This window comes from Podarcis erhardii (genome assembly GCF_964252035.2).
Source record: "Podarcis erhardii genome assembly, chromosome: 12".
NCBI lineage: Eukaryota > Metazoa > Chordata > Lepidosauria > Squamata > Lacertidae > Podarcis > Podarcis erhardii.
The window spans coordinates 22,851,733-22,872,275 of record NC_138513.1 but is presented as its reverse complement, the minus strand read 5'-3'; the positions used below and the strand labels follow the sequence as shown (position 1 = coordinate 22,872,275).

Below are 20,543 nucleotides of genomic sequence, written 5' to 3'. Positions count from 1 at the left end.
ACATTGTTCCTTAGTACTAATATTCTGAACATACCTTTCAGATTTGCAAGTTATAAATGAATAAACAAATGATCTGTGGCATGTGTGAAATGTATCCAGCTATTTAACACCTAGCTTCTCAATGCTGCGAGGTGCCTTCAGATTTGAAGGGTAGAGTGGGCACCGCCCTATATTCTTCTCCTAGTGTTATCTTAAAAGGAGCAAGAGATCTTGAGGAGCCTCATCCCTCCTTTATACACTTTCAGTCACTGTAAGCAAAACAGCAGCATATCCCAGTACTGCTTGGCACTCACATGCCATTGATTTCCATTGGAACTGCAGCTTGCTCAGTCCTTATTATTACCACACAGCCACTACCCTGCATGTCTCATCCAAATTCCTCTTATTAGTCTGCCTGTGGGCACGCTTGTGTAGGGTTGTTGTTGTTATGGGTTTTTTATGAGGGTTTCTTTCCTTGGCCTTGTTATGACATATTGAGAGAACCCCCAAGTTATAGGAACACCATATCTGAAAAGCAATTAGCTGAACAAAATGAATTATTCCAGCGAAACCTCCATCTTCTCTCTCACAATATCACAAACCAGAAACCAATTTTTCCATAATCCTCAGATTGTTTCCTCATAACAACTTTTCTTTCTCTATGACATCTGGGAAGCAGAGATAGGTGTAAACCCTCACACAGACCTTATACCATTTATACTTCTAGATTTGCAAATTAATATTCCAGCTATCGCTACCCCCTTATACTATTCCCCTTCACCATCCATGCACGCACACTGATTAAACAGCAATGTTTACTTACCGTGTCATTTCGGCCAAAAAACATATATATTGCATACATGTAGTAGTCAAAAAGCTGGGACATGAAGTGGATCACATCAAATGCAATTGGCTTCAAGATGTTCATCATCTGCATGTATTTGCCTTCAAAGACAAAAAAAGAACACCACAAAAAGTTCAACTTTCCATGCCATGTTTGTTCGCTGATGTCAAACCAGCTTTTATACATACTTATTATTAGTGAAATGCCCATACTGTACTGGTGATTGGTAAGGTGAGTACAAATGGATGCTAGAGGACTGAGTGTCTGTGTGCATCCCGTGAAAATACAATAAACAATTGATGCTGGGCCTGCCCATTCTGCAATATTGCCCCCCCCCCAATATTAGACAGAATAGCAGCTATTTCCTAACATAACTGAAAACAAAGGTCACCATAGGTTAGGAGCTAAACCAGAGCTTTCCAAACTTTTCATGTTGGTGACACACCTTTTAGACATGCATCATTTCGCAACACAATAATTCAGTTTTACTAGCAAACCAGAGGTTAAACTAACCACTTTCCAGCCCTGGGGAGCATTTCCACGCACTGGTGGAGGAAGAGGGGGGTAGGGGGAGCACACCACCCCCGGCACCATAATCCCGGTGGGGTGCCATCATGGCTGCCCTACCCCCTGCGCTGGGTGCCACGCCCCCGCAGGCGGCGCATCATGCCCCCAGGACACGTGCCATACCCCCCCGGGACACGCGACAGCCACGCCCCCACCTGCTTGAGCATGAAGCTCTGCCACTGTTTCCACGACACACCAAAACACTGCAGCCAACACACTTAACGTGTCGCGACACACAGTTTGGGAAGCTCCGAGCTTATTCCTTCTCCTCGTTGTCCCTGGTTATAAACAGTTAAGCTTCTTCCCAACTTCTTCACTCCATCCTAGGTTCCAATTCTTGATCATATTTAGGCTGTGTACAGACCAAACTTTTAAAGCACATCCCTCTCACCCAAAGAATCACAGGAACTGTAATTTACTCCTCAGAGAGCTACAATTCCCAGTACCTTTCACAAACTACAGTTCCTAGGATTCTTTTTTAGGGGGTAGGAAGGATGTGCTTTAAACATATGGTTGTGTGCACAGCCTAGATGTGTGGTGAAATGTTGGAAACTGGCATAGATAGGACAACCTTGCCGTGCAACAAAGTGTTGGCAGCGTGAAGCACTTCCCTGCTCAGGATTCCAGCCCCTCAGCTATCAATCAGTATAAAAGAGCCATGGAGCATTCTCAATTCTCACTGGGCTGTTTTGTGGTCCCCCCACTTAGGTTTTATTTCTAATACTGTTGCTGTTGTTGTTTTGCACTTCTGCAAATTACAAAGGCCTGCTAATACCTCTCCTCTTGGATGTGGGTGGCACCTACATAAAAAGTGGCAATCACAGCCTGGACATCAGAAATAGAGGTAATGATAATCAACCTTGCGAAATCAGAACCCGGAAAGTTTAAGCACGTTTATGGAAAAAATACCGTACCACCGTTTTTAGCTTAAGGCAGCATCTCATTTATTATAATACATTGCACTAGCCCATGAAATAGCATTAAATCTGCAATGAAAACTGCAATGAAATGCCCAAATGATTTTATGTCCCTCGATTACAAACATCCTTCTAAGCCTTGGTAGTCTTGAACATTTCCTTAAATTCTGCTTATTCTCCCTTTTTCTCTGGGGTTGCCCATCCTTGCACCTGTGAGCAGTCCCAATGTTACCGATCACATTTATGGAGAGAAATAACATCTGAAGCTGTTGGTAACTGATACGTACGTCAACGATTCAATAACACCCAAGATAATCCCATGGGCCTGGATTTTCCAAACATCTCTTTCAATAAGAACATCTACTTAACAGAAAGGCTAGAGGATTGGACTTAAGAGTCTATGAGGAAGACAAGGAACTCTTCCCTAAATCTTGCCCCTGTAAAAACTTTTCTCCCTTAGATGCCAAGAACATTTCTCTATCACTACATCATTCTGCATCTTGACACTGTTCAGGCTCCAGGAACATTTCTTCTTCATTCCTTCCATAAGATAATGCCAATTTTTAAACTCTCTCCTATAAACCTAGTAGACAACCTTTTTTTTGCACTAAACAGGTATTTTGAAAAGGAATCACCAGAAAAGTCACCAACAGGACCATCAGCAGAGTGTGCCCCCTCAAAAAAAAAAATCCCATAGAATAACTAGAAGGGAAGGGAAGAACATTTAGGAGCAGCACTTGCAGTGAAACCAGACTTTTACAAAGATGCAATCAACTACATGCTTTTTTGACAAATTGTTTGCCATTGGCACATATTTCTTGGCAATCTGGATTCTAAAGCAAGTGTGATATTAAGACTTCCAGGCAAAACTATATGGGGTGAGTTACTTTTTAATATTTAAAAGCCTGCAACTTTTATGTTTTCAGTTTACTATATAATTTGTCAAGTGCTTATGGATGCGTTTAGAATAATTTCATGATAGGCTCTCACAGTAACAGGGTTTACATGGCCGTGGGTAATTCTTACATAGCATAGAATCCTACAGTTATGATTATCACAGTTAAAATTTCCATTACACGTTGGTTCATTGCAAGACGTCTTTTCCAGCTCTCACAAGCTGGAACCATCAAGGGGAGAGGGCAATAGCTCACATTAACCTTATCTCAAATAGATTATGGAGGAGTCATCCAAGTCTGCCCTTAAAGTCTGGCAGAAAAAGAGATAACAGAAATGTATTTCTGCTTTATGTTTTGTGTGAGAAATTAAGCAGCAGAACACATAATGAACCATATAGTAATATCTTAGAGGTGTTACTCAAGGTGTTTGTAAATTGCAATATAGCTTCAAGAAAAATCGCAGTGGCCCATGCAATATTTATTTATTTATTTTCATTGCAATTTACTGCTTGATTGTAAAAACAACAACCAAAAAACACAAAAGCTCAAAGCAGTTTTTAAAAACCTCAAAGCATCCCAGATTTCTAAGTCAGTGTTCACTGCCTTTTTCGTGCTTTTTTTTTAAAAAAAAGGATATCCATGCTTTTTACTCTTTGCATATCTTCACCTAGAAATTTCCTTTCATGCTGGATAATGCATGAAAAGCCCAGTTTAACAATTTCTTACCCTAACGTGTCTCACAGGGTTATTGAAAGGATATATAGATTCTACAAGACTTTTTGTGCAACAAAAGCACAACGGACATGCCAATTAGTAATTATCAAATACAGAATAGGGAAAAGCATTTTTAACCCCTTCCCCTGCCTTTAGAACACTGACACAGCAAAATATTTCATGGTAGGGTTAGTTTCAACAAATAACTTTTGCATATCCACTATTCTTTATTTAGGTACCTGTTTATAAAACCATGGCTGCAGTCCAAAAAGCCTATTAAGGCATATAAAGTTCAGGGATAGAATCACAGAATTGTAGAGACCCTGAGAGTCATCTAGTTTAACTCCCTACAATGAAGGAATCTCAACTAAAGATAACAGATGGCCATCCAACCTCTGTTTACAAAACTCAGTTGAAGTCTCCCATGACTACTATATTTCTCCTTTTTGAATGTTTGGTATTCTGCTCTAGGAAGGCATCATCCAAGTCTTCAGTCTGACTTGGAGATCCATAGCAGACACACACAGTAAGGTCACTGATGTTTCCCTCTACCACAATTTTTACCCATATACTTTCTATCTGCCTTCCATGCTCCAGGTCATTGATCTGATAGACAACACTTTATCATCTGTGCTTTAGATAATGCATTCTTTCAATATTCCCTAAATACACTGGAATATGGCCAGTTTTACCCCATAATGGCCAACCTAGCTAGGGATATCCTTTAAAGAAGCTATGAAGGAAGGAAATAAAGAACAACCAAAGAACTGGGAGTTCGGGCACAAAAATCTTTCCTCACATTTCTGGCTTTTAAGTAATGAACAACATAATCTTTGCCAAATTAATCTAAACTCCGCAAAGAATGAAGTGCCTGCTTTGATTTTTAGACGGCAATTCTGCATGTTCTTCAACCAGATGTGTCAACAGTCTTATTAGTTCAGAGAAAGATATCATGCGTTTGGCCAAGAAATATTGAGCAATATTTATCAAATCAGAGTGCGTAGGTCATGCTCACAAAGGCAATGTTTTCCCAGAGTCTAACGAAGTTTCAGGTAACAGCATGGGGAGAACAAGATTGCTGGCAAGGATGCATGGAAATGAGGTTCCACACAACACAATTCAATTACATTCCCTCGTGTCCATCAGATGAAAATCCATTTACCTACATTGTAGATTAAGGTAATGACTTCGTGTGATAACTTTCTGTTCTAAGCATCGTAAAAGGCAATAAAAAGCCCCCAAACACTGAAGGACTTTCTGTTACACCAGTCAGTGAAAAAGCACATTTGTGGGAACGCACGTTGGCTCAGTACAAGTATTCTCCAAGGTTTGCATCCTAGCTAACATTAAGTAGTGGGCGTTGTAACCAAATTACAGCATGTCTGACACATCGCCGCCTGTTAAATAAAACCTTACATCCACAAGAACATAAGAAGAGCTCTGCTAGCTCAGGCCAGTGGCCTGTCTAGCCCATCATCTTGTTCTCACAGTGGCCAAACAGATGCTGAAAGCAGGACCTAAGCACTGCACTGCTCTCCCATCTGATTCCAGAAACTGCTGCTCAGAAGCACACTGCATCTGGTATAGAGACAGCAGATAGGCACGAGGGTTTGTAGGCACCCTGCATGAACTTCTTCTACTGAAGCCATAGGAGCCAACTCCTAGGGGCTGGGGTCCCTTCGGCCCCCCAAATAAAACATTTGAGGGGGCTTCCCCCCAAAGTTGATGGGCATTGCCATTCAAATGGTGTCTGTGTGCCACGTTATATGATCAATTATGTGGTTATGTGGGGCGGGACTTACCTGCTTCCGCCCCATATTTTATTCAACTTGGCACCCCTGATTGAAGCCATCCAAGTTGGCAGCCATCGCTGCTTCTTGCGGGAAAGAATTTCATAGTTTATCTAGGCCAGTGATGGCCAAACTTGGCCCTCCAGCTGTTTTGGGACTACAATTCCCATCATCCCTGACAACTGGACCTGTTAGCTAGGGATGATGGGAGTTGTAGTCCCAAAACAGCTGGAGGGCCAAGTTTGGCCATCACTGATCTAGGCTCTGTGCAAATAAGTACTTCCTTTTGTCTGTCCTGAAACCATGGGATGTACTTGAGTTCTATTATTATAAGAGATGGGAAGGGGAATGCACTCTATCCATTTTCTTTATACCACACATAATTTTATACACTTCCTATCATGTCGCCTCTTAGAAAAATAAAGAAAGTTGAACACGTGCCAGATATACTCCAATCTGTTAGAATTCTGCCTCGGTCAGAGGTATGTGCCTATCTGTCCAGGCACTGGCTGAATTCCTTTTGACCTCCCTCCCGCGACTCCCGGCAGGAAAAACAGTTGAGGTCCGTATCGGCGATTTTTCCCAGACTGTGAGAAAAACACACCACTGCTATTCCTCCTCCCTGCATATCCCCAGGGAGGGGAATCAGACACAGACAGAAATGTAACTACATGCTTTTATTCCTGTCTTTAGCAGCCATACAGTTAAAGATGTCTGCACTCTTTGAACAACAGAGAGAAACTCAAACTCCACCCATGTACATCCTGTACAGATCATATGACACACTGAGCTCACATCCGGTGCTCAATACTAAGAATGGACTGCCCCTTTCTTGCCATGGCAACAGTCACAAACATCCTGTCTGGCTTTGCAGCCAGCAGCAGCTGGCTTAGCTGCTTCTTGCTTCCGCATTGCTTCTTTATAGTAACATACTCCCGCTAAAGAATCAACGCGTGCAGCGTGCAATGCTTGATCCAGAGAAGAAAACAAACAGTTGTTATATGTATAACATTCCCCTGTTGTTTCAGTTCCACCCTTGGAACTACCCGCCACTGGTTTTACCAATGTACCTCTCTGGTTGTGTGACTTCCAAGGAATGAGTGCATCTGCATTACCTTGGTTAACAACTCTCTGTTGTGCCTTTGTCTCTGACTCAGACACAGCTTCAATCTGACCTTGGTCGTTTACAATAGCAACACATGCAATAGCTAGGTTGGCAAACTCTTTTGAATACCTTTTGGGTGGTACACCCTTCGTTGCTCTCTCAGACCTACGTAAGAGGTGCTGCTCTTCTTTGCTTTCTGGTTCAGCCTTTGGACTCTTTAGAGAACCAGTACCAATTGTAAACAGTGGTTCATCCTCCTCTTCTGAGGGTCTAGTCATTATGTGAGATTTCCTCTCAATGACTGTGACAACTGAGCTGTCTGAGCTATCGCTGTCAACATCAGTACTACTGAATTCAATAAAATCAACATCATCATCATCATCAGAATCATCATCATCTCCTGTGGGAAATGTGTGAACAATCACTCTCTCCTGTTCAGGAGCACTCTCTAGAAATTTTGTGAGAATCACCTGACCAGATTCAGACAAAATTACTCTGTAGAGACCCTTTTCATAACCCACAAAAATGCCTCTGGCATTCTTTACTCCACCCGGAGCTTCTGTCCTCACATGAGACCCAAAAACCTTGAAATGGGCAACAGAAGGTTTTCTATGGAACAGTTTCTCAAAAGGAGAACTTCCCAACTCTTTTGAAAACTTTCTCAACCACGTATAACAAAATGACATTAGCGACTCAGCCCAGTACTCATGTGGCAGATGTGAACTAAGCAATTGCGCCTCCATTCCCTTTTGCAATTCTTTGTTCACCCTAACACAGACACATCTCTTCCAAGCTTCTTCGGAAGCTGCAATTTTGTGTCTTATCCCTTTCTTCTGCAGGAACCTCTGGAAATCCTGTAAGAGAAAAATTGGCTTCTCATCTGTGCAAAGACAATCTATGTCAGCATCATGCATATTTTTAACCTTGTCACAAAACTCTTTAAACCTTTCTAAGGCGTCTTTTGGTCTCTCCAAAAGATAAATCCAGACAAAACCTGTGAAAGAATCAACACATATTAGGTAATACTTTGCATTGCCTCTAGATGGTGCTAGAGGACCAATCACATCAGCATACACCCGCTGAAATGCCCTGTTGACCCTCGAGGTGACCTGGTTGGCGTTCTTCTTGGCTACACCTGCAAAAGAGATCATGTTAGAATTACAATTCATGTAATCACTTTGATCAAAAGTCAACAAATACAGTCCATCTTTCTCTTTGGCAGAAAGATACAGCTCTCCATCTTTGTAGATCTCACAGCACTCATCATCATAGGACAGTTTTAGTCCCTTCTTGGCAATCTGCGATACGCTGAGCAGATTGTACTTCAACCCTGGAACCAAATAAACATTGTTTATAGTCAAGTTCAGACTTTTAAGATACACAGTTCCAATTCCGGTCGCTTCTAGCTCTTGACCGTTGGCTTGTTGTACAACGAAGCTTTGCATCTTAACCGACGAAAACAAATCCCTGTGATGGGTCATGTGAACCATGGTGCCCGTGTCAATGACAAAAGCGTTCTCCACTTCTGGCTTGGTTCCTTTTAGCGACATCATAACCTTTGCAGGCTTCGCCTGTGACTTGGCATGACTTCTGCCTGATGCCTCAGACTTCGTGGAGCTTCCCTTGGCACCTTTGTTCTGACGTGGCTTCTTGCAGTTCCGCTGAAGATGCCCAGTCTGTCCACAATTGTAACATCGGACAACGTTCAAAGCTACAGCATTTTCTCCAGTAGCAGTAGCATTGGGGGTGTTAGAACTCCGTTCTTGTCTCCCCCTGTCCTTCACGTCCAGGGCAGCAAGTCTGTCATGTTCATTCAGAACGACAGCATAGACCCTCTCCGAAGTCAATTCATTTGCTGGGAGGGACCCCAGCTGACTGGCAACGGTTTTGTAAGTCCGATTAAGGCTGTTTATCACCATGAAGCAAAACACTTCCTCTTGCAGACGGAAATTGCGTTCCACCATCTGTTGGCGCAGATATTTCATTTCCGTCAGGTGTGCTTGTACATCTCCATCAGGCGCAAGCCTCAGGTTGGTCAGCTTTTCAAAATACAGCAACGCTGAAGAACCTGCATCTCTCTGATGTGTCCTTCTCAGCGTGTCCCAATCGTCTTTCGCGTGCTGTAAATCCTGTATATGTACAAGCTGCGAGTCTGACACACACAGAATTATAGCCGTTCTGGCCTTCACATCCTGTGACTCCCAAGCACGCGTTGGTGCTGCAGGGATGGGGTTCTCAATCACCCCAAACAGTCTCTGATTCTGCAGCAGGGCCTTCATCTTAATAGACCAAGATGCATAATTGTCATTGGTCAGGAGGGGTGGAGAAGGCAAACCTCCCCCCTTCTTTACATCCATTTTGAGTCCTTTGCCTTAACTTTCAAACACAAGCCTCTAAAATCCAATAGCTGGCTTGTTTACACTCTTGGGCACCTGGCAGCTCTTACACTGGCTGCGTTGGAATGTCCCTTCCAACAGTTCGTGAGAGCTTAGTCAAAACAAGACGTTGTTTTTGCCTCTCTGAGGCATAGCCTGATAGCCCAGCTCAGTTCTGTAGCATTTCACTCCACTGACGGGCGTTGCTTAGCAACAGTGCATTCCTTTCTTTGGACAGGAAACCACAAGAATGTCTGGAATGCAGGCCTCTTCTCTCTCGGAGCTGTTTTTCCCCAAACGCTGCTCCTTTGAAGCAGAGAATGAATCAATCTGCATTCACACTTCTAAGCCCGAAAATCTCATACCTTGGGCTCCGTGGCTTGGCTGTCAGCTTCTTCTGGTCAGCTTCTGGCTGCAGAAAAACAGCCCCTCACTTCAGGCTTCCATGGAGCGATAAAACAGCAGCTCTGCTACTATCTTTGCAGACTCCCATGGATCGTAGAAACCATCCTCTGCTACCATTTGTTAGAATTCTGCCTCGGTCAGAGGTATGTGCCTATCTGTCCAGGCACCGGCTGAATTCCTTTTGACCTCCCTCCCGCGACTCCCGGCAGGAAAAACAGTTGAGGTCCGTATCGGCGATTTTTCCCAGACTGTGAGAAAAACACACCACTGCTATTCCTCCTCCCTGCATATCCCCAGGGAGGGGAATCAGACACAGACAGAAATGTAACTACATGCTTTTATTCCTGTCTTTAGCAGCCATACAGTTAAAGATGTCTGCACTCTTTGAACAACAGAGAGAAACTCAAACTCTACCCATGTACATCCTGTACAGATCATATGACACACACTGAGCTCACATCCGGTGCTCAATACTGAGAATGGACTGCCCCTTTCTTGCCATGGCAACAGTCACAAACATCCTGTCTGGCTTTGCAGCCAGCAGCAGCTGGCTTAGCTGCTTCTTGCTTCCGCATTGCTTCTTTATAGTAACACAATCAACATGGATATTTTATGCCAGACACTGGAAAGACTACAGAAAAACAGCTAAAATATGGGAGCAGTTGAGAGATAATGAAGCTAAAAAGGGTGGTAGGAAAAGGAAGAGTACTATAAGGAGGCATTGACTGCCTGAGAACCCCCAGTTAATTACATTAAACAATAGCTAGGGACTGATTGCACACACCTGTGAAAATGTTGTAAGATAATGTGGTGGATTACTAAATGGGAATATTTTCATGAAGCCTTTTTGAAATGAAGCATATTCCATTCTTTGAATTAATCGTTATTACTATTTCTCCCCTCCTGGTGTGCTTTTGGCGTGCTTTTCTTTTGTAAATATACTGCAGAATCTCTTCATGATACATTATCTTGCAATCTTTTATCATTTTTGTTTCACATCGTAATTTTTGTATTTTTTGGTAACAAAAATATAACAGCAATGGCAACTCAGAACTATTCAAAGATGAGACCATGACACTCCTGCTATAAAGTTTTAAAAGCCAGGCAATTCTAAATATAAAACACACACACACTGATTAAACATGCAGGTTGTATTAAGAAAGCAAGAAACCATTTCACTTACCAACAAGTCTTATTACATTCAGTGTAGTGTTGGTCAAAATGGGAGCGTTCACCTTACTGAGGCAATAATCTGATCGCTTCCTGCTTCTCAAAGTTTCTCGAGAAATACTAGGTAGAAAAATTATTAGGTATAAGTGCACAGACATGGACCACACAGATGGGGAAGTTAATGTTCCGTTTATATTTTGTTCTTGCCACTAAAGGAGCAGAGTATAATAATGTTTTGTAAGTAAACACACTGCCATGCGGCCCCTTGGAAAGCTGCCCAGAAGGAAATACGGCCCTTCAGGCTAAAACAAGTTCTCTAGCCCAGATCTAGAAATGAAGGGGCTTAAGCATCCTTCTGAACAATTTGCATTCGGGGTGGATATGGGTGGCCCAGTAATGGCAAGGCTTTGACTGAAATTAAGAAGTACAGTGGTACCTTGGGTTAAGTACTTAATTCGATCCCAAGGTCCGTTCTTAACCTGAAACTGTTCTTAACCTGAAGCACCACTTTAGTTAATGGGGCCTCCTGCTGCCGCACCGCCGCTGCGCAATTTCTGTTCTCATCCTGAAGCAAAGTTCTTAACCTGAGGTACTATTTCTGGGTTAGTGGAGTCTGTAACCTGAAGCGTATGTAACCCGAGACACCACTGTATTGGGAGTTAGGTAAAATGTTACTTTCATTTTGAGAGAATAAAATAAAAGATGGCTCCTTTAGTCGGAACAGAGCATCGCTTCCTAGTAGCCTCGGGCTTCCACACCTGTTTATCTATCTTCTACAACAGGAATACATTTATCACCTCATACCCTTAGTAATTAAGTCATACTGAAGTCATGCCTAATTTCAATTTTGCCAATTAACAAAAGGATGAAAAAAAAAAAAGGTCTTAGCCCAAGCGCTTAAAATGATAAATAGCTTTATTTTAGCTGGAGCGTGCAGCATTTTAATTTCTTCATGGAATAATTATTGGAGCTACAAAGGCCAAGCAAAGCTCTTGCTGACTTTTTAGCTATGAAGATCATGTGGATGTAAAAGCTCTAACGCTAATGCCTCCAATTGCAAAGATCTATTTTCTCATTCCCAAAGTAGCATTCATTTGCCTCCACGTTGTTACTAATCTGCCTTGTAAGATGCTAAGTGGAGTTGTGCAGCTTCCACCCATTTTAGATCTCCACCTTCTCTAATCCAAGAACATCAGAAGAGCCCTATTGGATCAGGTGAGTGGCGCACCTGTTCAGCATCCTGCTCTCACAGTGGCCAACCCAGATGCCTGTGGGAAACCAGCAAGCCAGACCTGAGTACAACAGTGCTCTCGCCTCCTGAGGTTTCCAAGCAATTGAAATTCAGATGCATACTCCCTCCAACAGTGGCGGTAGAACACAAAGATATCAGATTTAGGAGCCTCTGACAACCTTTTATCCTCCATGAATTGTTTTTTTAAACCCATCCAAGCTGGTGGCCATTGCTGAGAGAAGGACTGCTTGCTCCTATATGAACCTGGCTGCTCTTTAGACATAGTCAGATGCTCTGCTTTGGGTACCACCACCTCCTTCAGAACTAATGCAGGTCACAACCAGATGTGGGGCTTTTCCCTGTAACAGTTTCCAAATGTCCAAGGTGGCTGATAAAAAGCATGAACGTCAAAAAGTGCTTTTCCAAACAGTGTTCCGGAGTTCCTCAGTTGACTATCAAGGGTTCCCTAGTGAGAAGATCAGTAATAGCAGACAAGCTTTGCTTAACCATCACTTGCCCATCACTGCCAAGAGCAGCTGTAGAAGCTTGCTTGCTTCCTGTCCTTTAACATGCATGCTCAGTTGTCAGAGCTGCCTCTAGGTCCCAGCTCACAGAGGACCAACGCCAGGCTGATGTTATGTACAAAAGTCTTTATTGAAGTTTAATTTCCATTTCAAAGCCAGAGCGTGCAGCCCTATGTCTAGACTCTAGATCGGCGAAGTCCCGTCTGAGTCTCCGCCCCTTCCACACCAGTTTAAGATCCTAGCCCTGCTCCACCTCCTGCGCTGCTCTCTTCTCCTCTGGGTCCTCCTGCCCTCTGGGGCAGTGCCCTTTCTGGACTCTTCCGACGCTGAGTCGCTTAGCTCCTCCCCCTGCCTCCGGCGTGCTTTAGGACCCGGTTCCCAATCCTCATTCTCTGCTGTCCCGTGCTCCTGTACATTTGAACTTGCTTCTCGCGCCAACCCAGTGACCTTTCTCCTAACCGTTACACTACTTCTATCACTGCTTCCCTCTTCCGTGACACTGGCCGGATCTGACCTCCCTTCCGTTGTCCGACTCTCCGAGGGAGGCGTGGTAGACTCTGCCTCGTCTCCTCTCCCTGGTGGGGAAAGCACTGGCCCCGATGCCTGGGACTCTTCCCCCCCACTCTGCTCTGGTGGGGAAGCTGGTCCTGATTTCCAACTACTGCTCTGGGAGTCCCTGCTGCCCCCTTGCTCCTGGGGCGTTCCCCTTGGGACCCCCCTGCCCCTGGCCACTGGCGCTCCCTTCTGTGAATCTTCCGATTCGCTGGAGAGGCTCATGGAATCCCTCGGACCACTGTCCCCTCCTACGCTCCCTTCGGATTCCTCCCCCTCGCTCTCCATCTCCCATCTTCCCTGTGCCTCAGCTCCTGAGCCCCTGACATCAGTTTACACAGGTACATGGTTAACAACTAACAGGCCTAGGCAATTCTCTCTTTATACCAAGGATGGCTATCCTGTGGCTATCCCAGCTGCTGCTGGACTCCAACTTCCATCATCCCTGACAACTGGCCATGCTGGCTGAGGCTGATGGGAGCTGGAGTCCAAAAACAACATGAGCGTTGCAGATGAGGCATCCCTGCTTTTAAACAGATGGCATCCTAGAACATGGACCCAGAATACTCTGCACTACGCAGGGGCTTTCGTGGCACATATCTGGCACATAGGGAGTGTTCCTCGCTAGACAAATGGATGTAGAAAGAGTTACCTTAAGATATGCATGGGGCCTTTCGAAGTCCCACTAAGGATGAGTTGACAGTATATATGTTTATGCTTAAGCATGTCAGAAAAAATAAGTTATGAAATGTATGTTCAAGGTACCTTTTTACCGGGGCATCTCCAGTCTGTTCATCAACATAGTCTCTCTTCAGTTCCTCAGGAACGTCGCTATCGCTGTCATACTCTTGATAGGCACTCTTTTCCTGCTCATCCGATTCATACTATCAAAATAAACCGTAAGTGCTTTCAGCTCCTGTGCAGTAACTCAGAAGGCACATAAAACGCCTCAGTGGTCCTTAGACTTTAATTCTGTACACGGAGCAACGTTGTCTGAAGTTAAGATACTGTTCCTGTCATTCTTCCCCTGGTGAATGGCAGATACCTTGCTCACCAGACAAAAACTTCTTTTTCTTCAAAAAAGACAACTACAGTATTATAGGTTTTTTACACAGCAAATAATATCTGGACTAGTCAGATTCAGTTCTGGATAGATGATAGATAGATAGTCAGATAGACAGACAGACAGACAGACAGACAGACAGCCTGGAACTTGCACTCATTTTCTTTACACAATTGTAACCTTACAATTGTGGGGGATTAAATAACTAAATGGAGAGCTGGGAAAACCCACTGTTTTCTGCTCCCCATTTATTCACACATATACTGGGTCCCAGTGAGTTTTTCTTACAGGCTTTGGGAAGAGAGGAGGGCTCTGGCAGCATTCCAGAGCCCCCCCCCCGCCATCTTCCCTAAGCCCAGCAAGCATGGCAGTGCCTTCCTTACCAGACTCTAGGAAGGGGGCGTGAGGGCTCTGAGACTGTGCTAGAGGCCGGTAAGAAAGGTGCCTCCTCACTTACCACAGTCTGAGAAGGTCATGGGAAAGCCCATGGAATATCATGGGTCCCTCTCACGACCTCCCTAGACCCCGGTAAGCAGCTTTCTGCCTCATGGGGGTAGGGGGCGATTTCAGGGGTTCCTGACTTTGTGCAATTTTGCCTTTTCATGTGGGCCCCTGGAACTGAACCCTCATGTAAGTGGCGGGCCCACTGCATTGAATGAGCCACAGGGTGGGACAGACGAGAAATCTAAGCAAAACAAGCATAATTGTGATAAATTGTTTGAAAGAAAAATGCTGAACGCTGAACCACTACCAACAGCAGCTTTCAGTTAAGTAAGAGAAACAATGCAACTAAATGTTTGATCTGAATATAAGAGGCTGCAAAATGATAATAAATTGCAAACCACCATAATTTAAAATATTTGCTAAGTGCTACCCAAGAAATTAAAGCCACATGTAAGATTAATAAAACTCATTTTTTAATATCTGCAGATCTAACAACTGCCCAACCAAATTTGAGGAAAACATGCATATAACTCATTTTCTTCAGCGTTCTAGTTCCTTCCTCACAGAATGTTCTGTATCCCAAGTGTCACAGAGAACACAAAACAGAAAGAAAGAAAGAAAGAAAGAAAGAAAGAAAGAAAGAAAGAAAGAAAGAAAGAGCCCTGTACAAATTTATTTTCATGACAGCCTGATAATTCACTAATTATCCAGATCCTGGAGAGTGGGGATGCACCATAGCAAGTACTAACCAAAACGACATGAAACAGCAAGCTTTGCAGAACTACATATGTCAGCCTCCATAATAAATAGAATAGAACTCAGTATTACCATGGGCAATCCAAAACAAGGTTGCAGAAAATATATACTACAACTTATAGAAACACATAGCCAGTTGCTGGTATATGTGATCACTGCGCCCCCTAGCGATCTGAGAATGTGTCAGTTCCGTGATGATAGTAGTACCAATCAGTTACTTATAGGAAAACACAACGCAACTCGCATTGTAGCAACAGAAAGGCCAATCCTTGACAGTGACCATGAATCTGAATATTAATTTCATTAGGAACTGTACAAGAAAAAAATTAAACCACCACTATGGGATTTATGTGGCAGAGGCTCATTTGCCCTTCAGCTATCGGCTGCTTTAGACAAGATGCATATGTAAACCGCGCAGGATTCCAGACAGGCCAGTTTTTTAGTCTGTAGCAGCAATAGCAACACAGAGTCTTATGCAGCCCTAAAGCCTAACAAAGTCATTGTGACATAAGCTTTCATGGATCAGAGCTCATTTCACCAGGTGCACAAAGTGTTCACCGGTGAACAGGTATACAAATCCTGAGTACCACAAAGGAGAAGAAATGTGTTTTTAATTTTATACAGAGAGTCTAGGTCAACCAAAGCACAAGTAAATAATCTAATCAACCGAATGCAAGTTTCAACAGATTTAGTAATGACCCACTCCCGACCTGGAGTTTGTGTTACAGAGTGAATCCAGTCTGTCCTGGAAGATAGGCCCCCCAAAATAGCCCTGAGAGGCCACTGCTCTGCTATTTTGTCAGCCCAATCTCCCTCATAGACCAAGGTTCTAACTGGGTTCTTACAGGTGGGCGGGTGCATCTAGGAGCATTTGTGTTAAGTAACCAGGATGCTATGATTCCCAACATGGAACCATAGACTTGTAAAGTTGGAAGGGACCACGAGGGTCACCCAGTCCGACCGCCTGTAATGCAGGAATTTTTTTGCCAAATGTGGGGCTCGAACTCACGAACTTTACATTTGAGATTCTCGTGCTCTATCAACTGAGCTGTCCTGAATCAAGATTTCGACAGTAACACCAAGCATGTCGACAGGGAATTCCCTGTTTGAAGTATTATTACTTTGCAACATCCATTTTGAAAATTAACTGGTTAGAAATACCACGTCTCACATAATACTAAGAGCTCATCAGAGTGTTCCCTTACCCCATTGGAAGCCAGCACATCCTCAGTCTCGTCATCTCTGTTGTTGGCTTGGATTTCAAAGGGATTCCCTCCATTACAGTACTGCTCAAACAGAGTTATGGTTCTTTCTATTTCTGAAGCAGGCTGCTTGCTTGGCGACACAGAAGGGGAACGGGACTGTGCCATGAACTTAAATTCCTATTAACACAAAACAGGTGATTTATAGGCTCTGCCATGCAGTTTAAATATTGATCCACATAATAAAGGAGCGGTTTTTTGACAAGCACCGCGGTGTTTGTCTTTCAGCTAACATGGCTTTCCTTCTTTCATTTTATTTTATTTTTAAAGACTGCAAATGTAACCATTAATTTGATGCTTGTCTAATTCTAACACACTTGCCCAATTACTTCAGGCAAAACACCCCCTGCAGCTTGGAAATGAAAGACTTTCAAAACACATATTAAGTTCATTAGTGAAGCATCGTGATGAATTACGTTACAGCAGACTTTTTAAAAAGCAAATTATGAGAATTACAATGCCTCTGCATTTACAGCTGCTTAAAAATCAATCAATATAAATGGCTGCTAAAAGTGAATTTTAACAAGTTTTCTTTTTATCATAGCATCTGGTTTTATCACTACCTTGAATGCTGGAAATAGCATGGGATGCACAAATGCTGACTCTACTTGGACATCATGCAAAACCATTGTTTAGCATAACAAGAACGAGCCACTGTTACCCTCATGTTCCCTATATTGCTCCACTGCAACTGCAAGTTTGGAAGCTTTTGCTTCCAGTTTAATCACAGCTTGTCCCATCATCCTGACTTAACAAACTATGGTTCACATTAACTGCGGTTCATCTTAAACAAGCCAAATTCAAAACATTGGCTATGAAGCTTGTTTGTTTAAAAAAGCCATAGGTAACATTACACATAGTTTAGGTTTGTATAACATGCTGAACTGTGCTAAGCTTCCATCAGAAGTGATAACTTCCAGTCCTCACAGTCACACTAAAGGAGGAATACATGCAAGGTTCACTGCAGCTTGTTCTTATCAAACAAAACAATGGCTTGGAATGATGTCCAAAGGCAGCAGAAGGGCTGAATCCAGTTAACAAAAAGACCACTCCCACATATATACCTTGCCCCAAGTTCACACACTGCTGTTAACAGGTAGGCTCCACAACAGCTGTTATGCTTCCATTTGTGCAAGACAATGCATACAATCTGTAGCACAAGCAAAACATCGCATTTGGATTTATTTTTATCTTTCTCATGTCGTTTTACAGCACAAGGTGCAAAAGAGCTTATTGGCAAGTGAAAAACACCTTGCACATCCAAGAACTTCCTTTAAAATTTGGTCCTTCCATTCTGAATACAAAATGCATACGGTGCTTTAAGGTATCACCGCAATGTATTTTGTTTCCCTAGCACAACACAGTCACAGCAAATGTACAGTGAAAGTCAAGATAGTGGCAAACCCTTCAATAGTCTTGGCCAAAGGAGCCTTAACCATTTATGTTAAGCATTCGTCCCATTCCTGCTTTTTATCATGGCTGGGACTTACATGAAGCTGTAATATGCTGAAGCTTGATTTCACAGGACAAAGCTCCCACGTCTCGTTCTCCAAGAACATTCGCAGTTCTTCAAGGCGGGTTCTAAAACAAAGTTTAGTGTCAGCAAAGGCAAAAGGTGAAACAAGTCAACTATATTGAGAAATTAAGAACCTAGCTGCAGTTCCATTAAATCATATTCTGCTATTCTTTAATGATCCTCCGTTAATGAGCTAATCACGTCTCTACTACTTGGTTCTCCAAAACGTATCTCTTGCAGCCACATAGGAGCCAAATGAGAAGGAAAGGACTGAGGGGTGAGATAAACTGTTTCCTATCCATGTTTCCATGAAGCTTAAGCAACAGCAAAAAAAGGAAACACCTACACAAGCCCTCCCTGGGTAGAGTGATGAACAGAGTAGTAGATCCTCTGCAATAAAAATATGTACCAATTGTGTACTGGAAAAATTTAGTACAGTGGTATCTTGGTTCTCAAACTTCATCCGAGAAGGGGCAGCGGGGAGAATCGCTTCTCCCCGTTGCCGCCCCTTGGTTCAAAAGGGGTCCGGGGACAGAGGGGAAGGCGCGCTGCGCTTCCCCGCTATCCCCGGAGCTTGCGGGGCAAGCTTCGTTTTGCGAAGCAAGCCCATAGGGAGATGCGTCTTGCGAAGCACCTCGAAAACGAAAAACTCCTTCGTCTAGCGAGTTTTTCGTCTTCCGAGGCGTTTTGAGTTCCCAAATTGCAGAGGCAAATCTACCAGTTCCTTCCTTCTGAATCCCTGAGCCACTCTTACCTGAAAGGTCCTTTATGAGTAAGGTTGTCAATTATCACCCCCAGCACTCAAACACTTATTCTCAAAAATAATGCTACCTCCCAATAAAATTGCTTAATACATTCAGTCTATGTCATAGGTTATATAAATCAATGTTCTTAATGGCATCTCTATATTACAGCTTTTTGATGGCATCACTGTATCTATAGCTCACCTGTCTACATATGTCAAGATGAACAAATCAAAGACAATGCTCTTTAAAGAGCTACCAGCTGGGTAGCTCTTATGAACTAATGCATCTACAAAAGTATCTAACGGTTCTTAATTAAAGCACACAATGAGGAGTAAGAGCTGTATCCACTTGAAGTCAAAAGCCTAAAACTCCTGAAAGCTTTAGGTGATTAAGGCTCTAATACACATACAATATTTTTACAGTCCAATGGAAATTGCTACATCTTCAAAGGGCTTTGAAGACAACATTAGCCAATCACATCTCTACAGCACCCATTCAACATCAGTATGCAACAATCACCGTCAGTCCAAATTATTACCCAGTAGGTAAAAGCACTGAAATGGATCAAGTTTCTTCCTCAATAGACTATGCAAAAACAATGATACATATTTTAAAATTACCTTTTGGCAGCAATTGCCAAACCCTGTATATTCAACAGTCACAATATTCTCCCTATATTTTCTGTTATGTGTTTGAAAATACAAGGCAATACAATGCTCTAAATGAAAATACAATGCTCTAAATGAAGCAAGCATTTAGAGACTTAAGCAGCGACATATTTAAAGTAGACCAGGGTACACAATGTGGTGCCCTCCAGATGTTGTTGGACTTCAGTTCCCATCAGCCCCAGCCGACATGGGCAACAGTCCAGAGATTATGTGAGCTAGGAGTCCATGGACACCTGGAGGACACAGTGCTAGCTCTCCCTGCAATAGACAATAGCTCAAATGGCAGACCAAATGAAGAAAGTCCCCAGTTGAGTCTCAGTCATCTCCAGTTGTAGGTGTAGGAAACCTGTGGCCCTCTAGAGTTGCTGAAGTACCATTCTCATCATTCCTGGCCACTGGCCATGGTGGCTTGGGCTGATGGGAACTGTTTCCATTCAGCAACATCTGGAGGGCCAAAAGTTCCCCATCAGGTGACATGGAAGACCTCCACCTGAGACCCTGATGTGCTCCTGCAAGTTGGATTAGACAACACAGGTGCACAGGTGGTCAAACAGCCTGCCCTGGTATAAGGCATCTTTCTCCGTCCCTGTGGCAAATCTAGCCTTGCTTCTATGTAGTGAAAACAGTAGCTGGGAACCAGGCACGAGACAGGAATTTACGGGAAATGTTACTGAAAATATGTCCCCATAACACCAATTCATTGAAGTAAACTACAGTAAGCCTGCAACTTGCACACATTTAACTTGTGTGCATTCAGCTTTATGTGTGTGGCAAATAGATATAGATAGATAGATAGATAGATAGATAGATAGATAGATAGATAGATAGATAGATGATAGACAGATGGTGGAGTTCTGAGAAAAAATGACTTTGGCAATCCCACCTGCCAATGAGCCCAATGCATTTTGACTATACATGATCTTGGCTTTAGGCATGATCCATGGAACGCAAGCCCCCACTTAAGTTGCAGGCTTACTGTACTATGCACCTTGTAAAATAAAGTTTTCAGAAAGAACATT

General features: G+C 43.2%; 1 protein-coding gene across 1 annotated transcript in view; it reads right to left on the bottom strand.

The window, feature by feature from the left end:
- The window catches only part of VPS50 (VPS50 subunit of EARP/GARPII complex), a 77,671-nt gene that overhangs the window by 24,748 nt on the left and 32,380 nt on the right, over nt 1-20,543 (bottom strand). The window contains exons 17-21 of the mRNA XM_081881954.1: nt 18,085-18,175; nt 16,538-16,714; nt 13,835-13,953; nt 10,776-10,882; nt 803-924 (exon numbers count right to left, since the gene is read on the bottom strand). Of these exons, the coding sequence (XP_081738080.1) occupies nt 803-924; nt 10,776-10,882; nt 13,835-13,953; nt 16,538-16,714; nt 18,085-18,175 (616 nt within the window). The remainder of the gene's footprint in view (nt 1-802; nt 925-10,775; nt 10,883-13,834; nt 13,954-16,537; nt 16,715-18,084; nt 18,176-20,543) is intronic.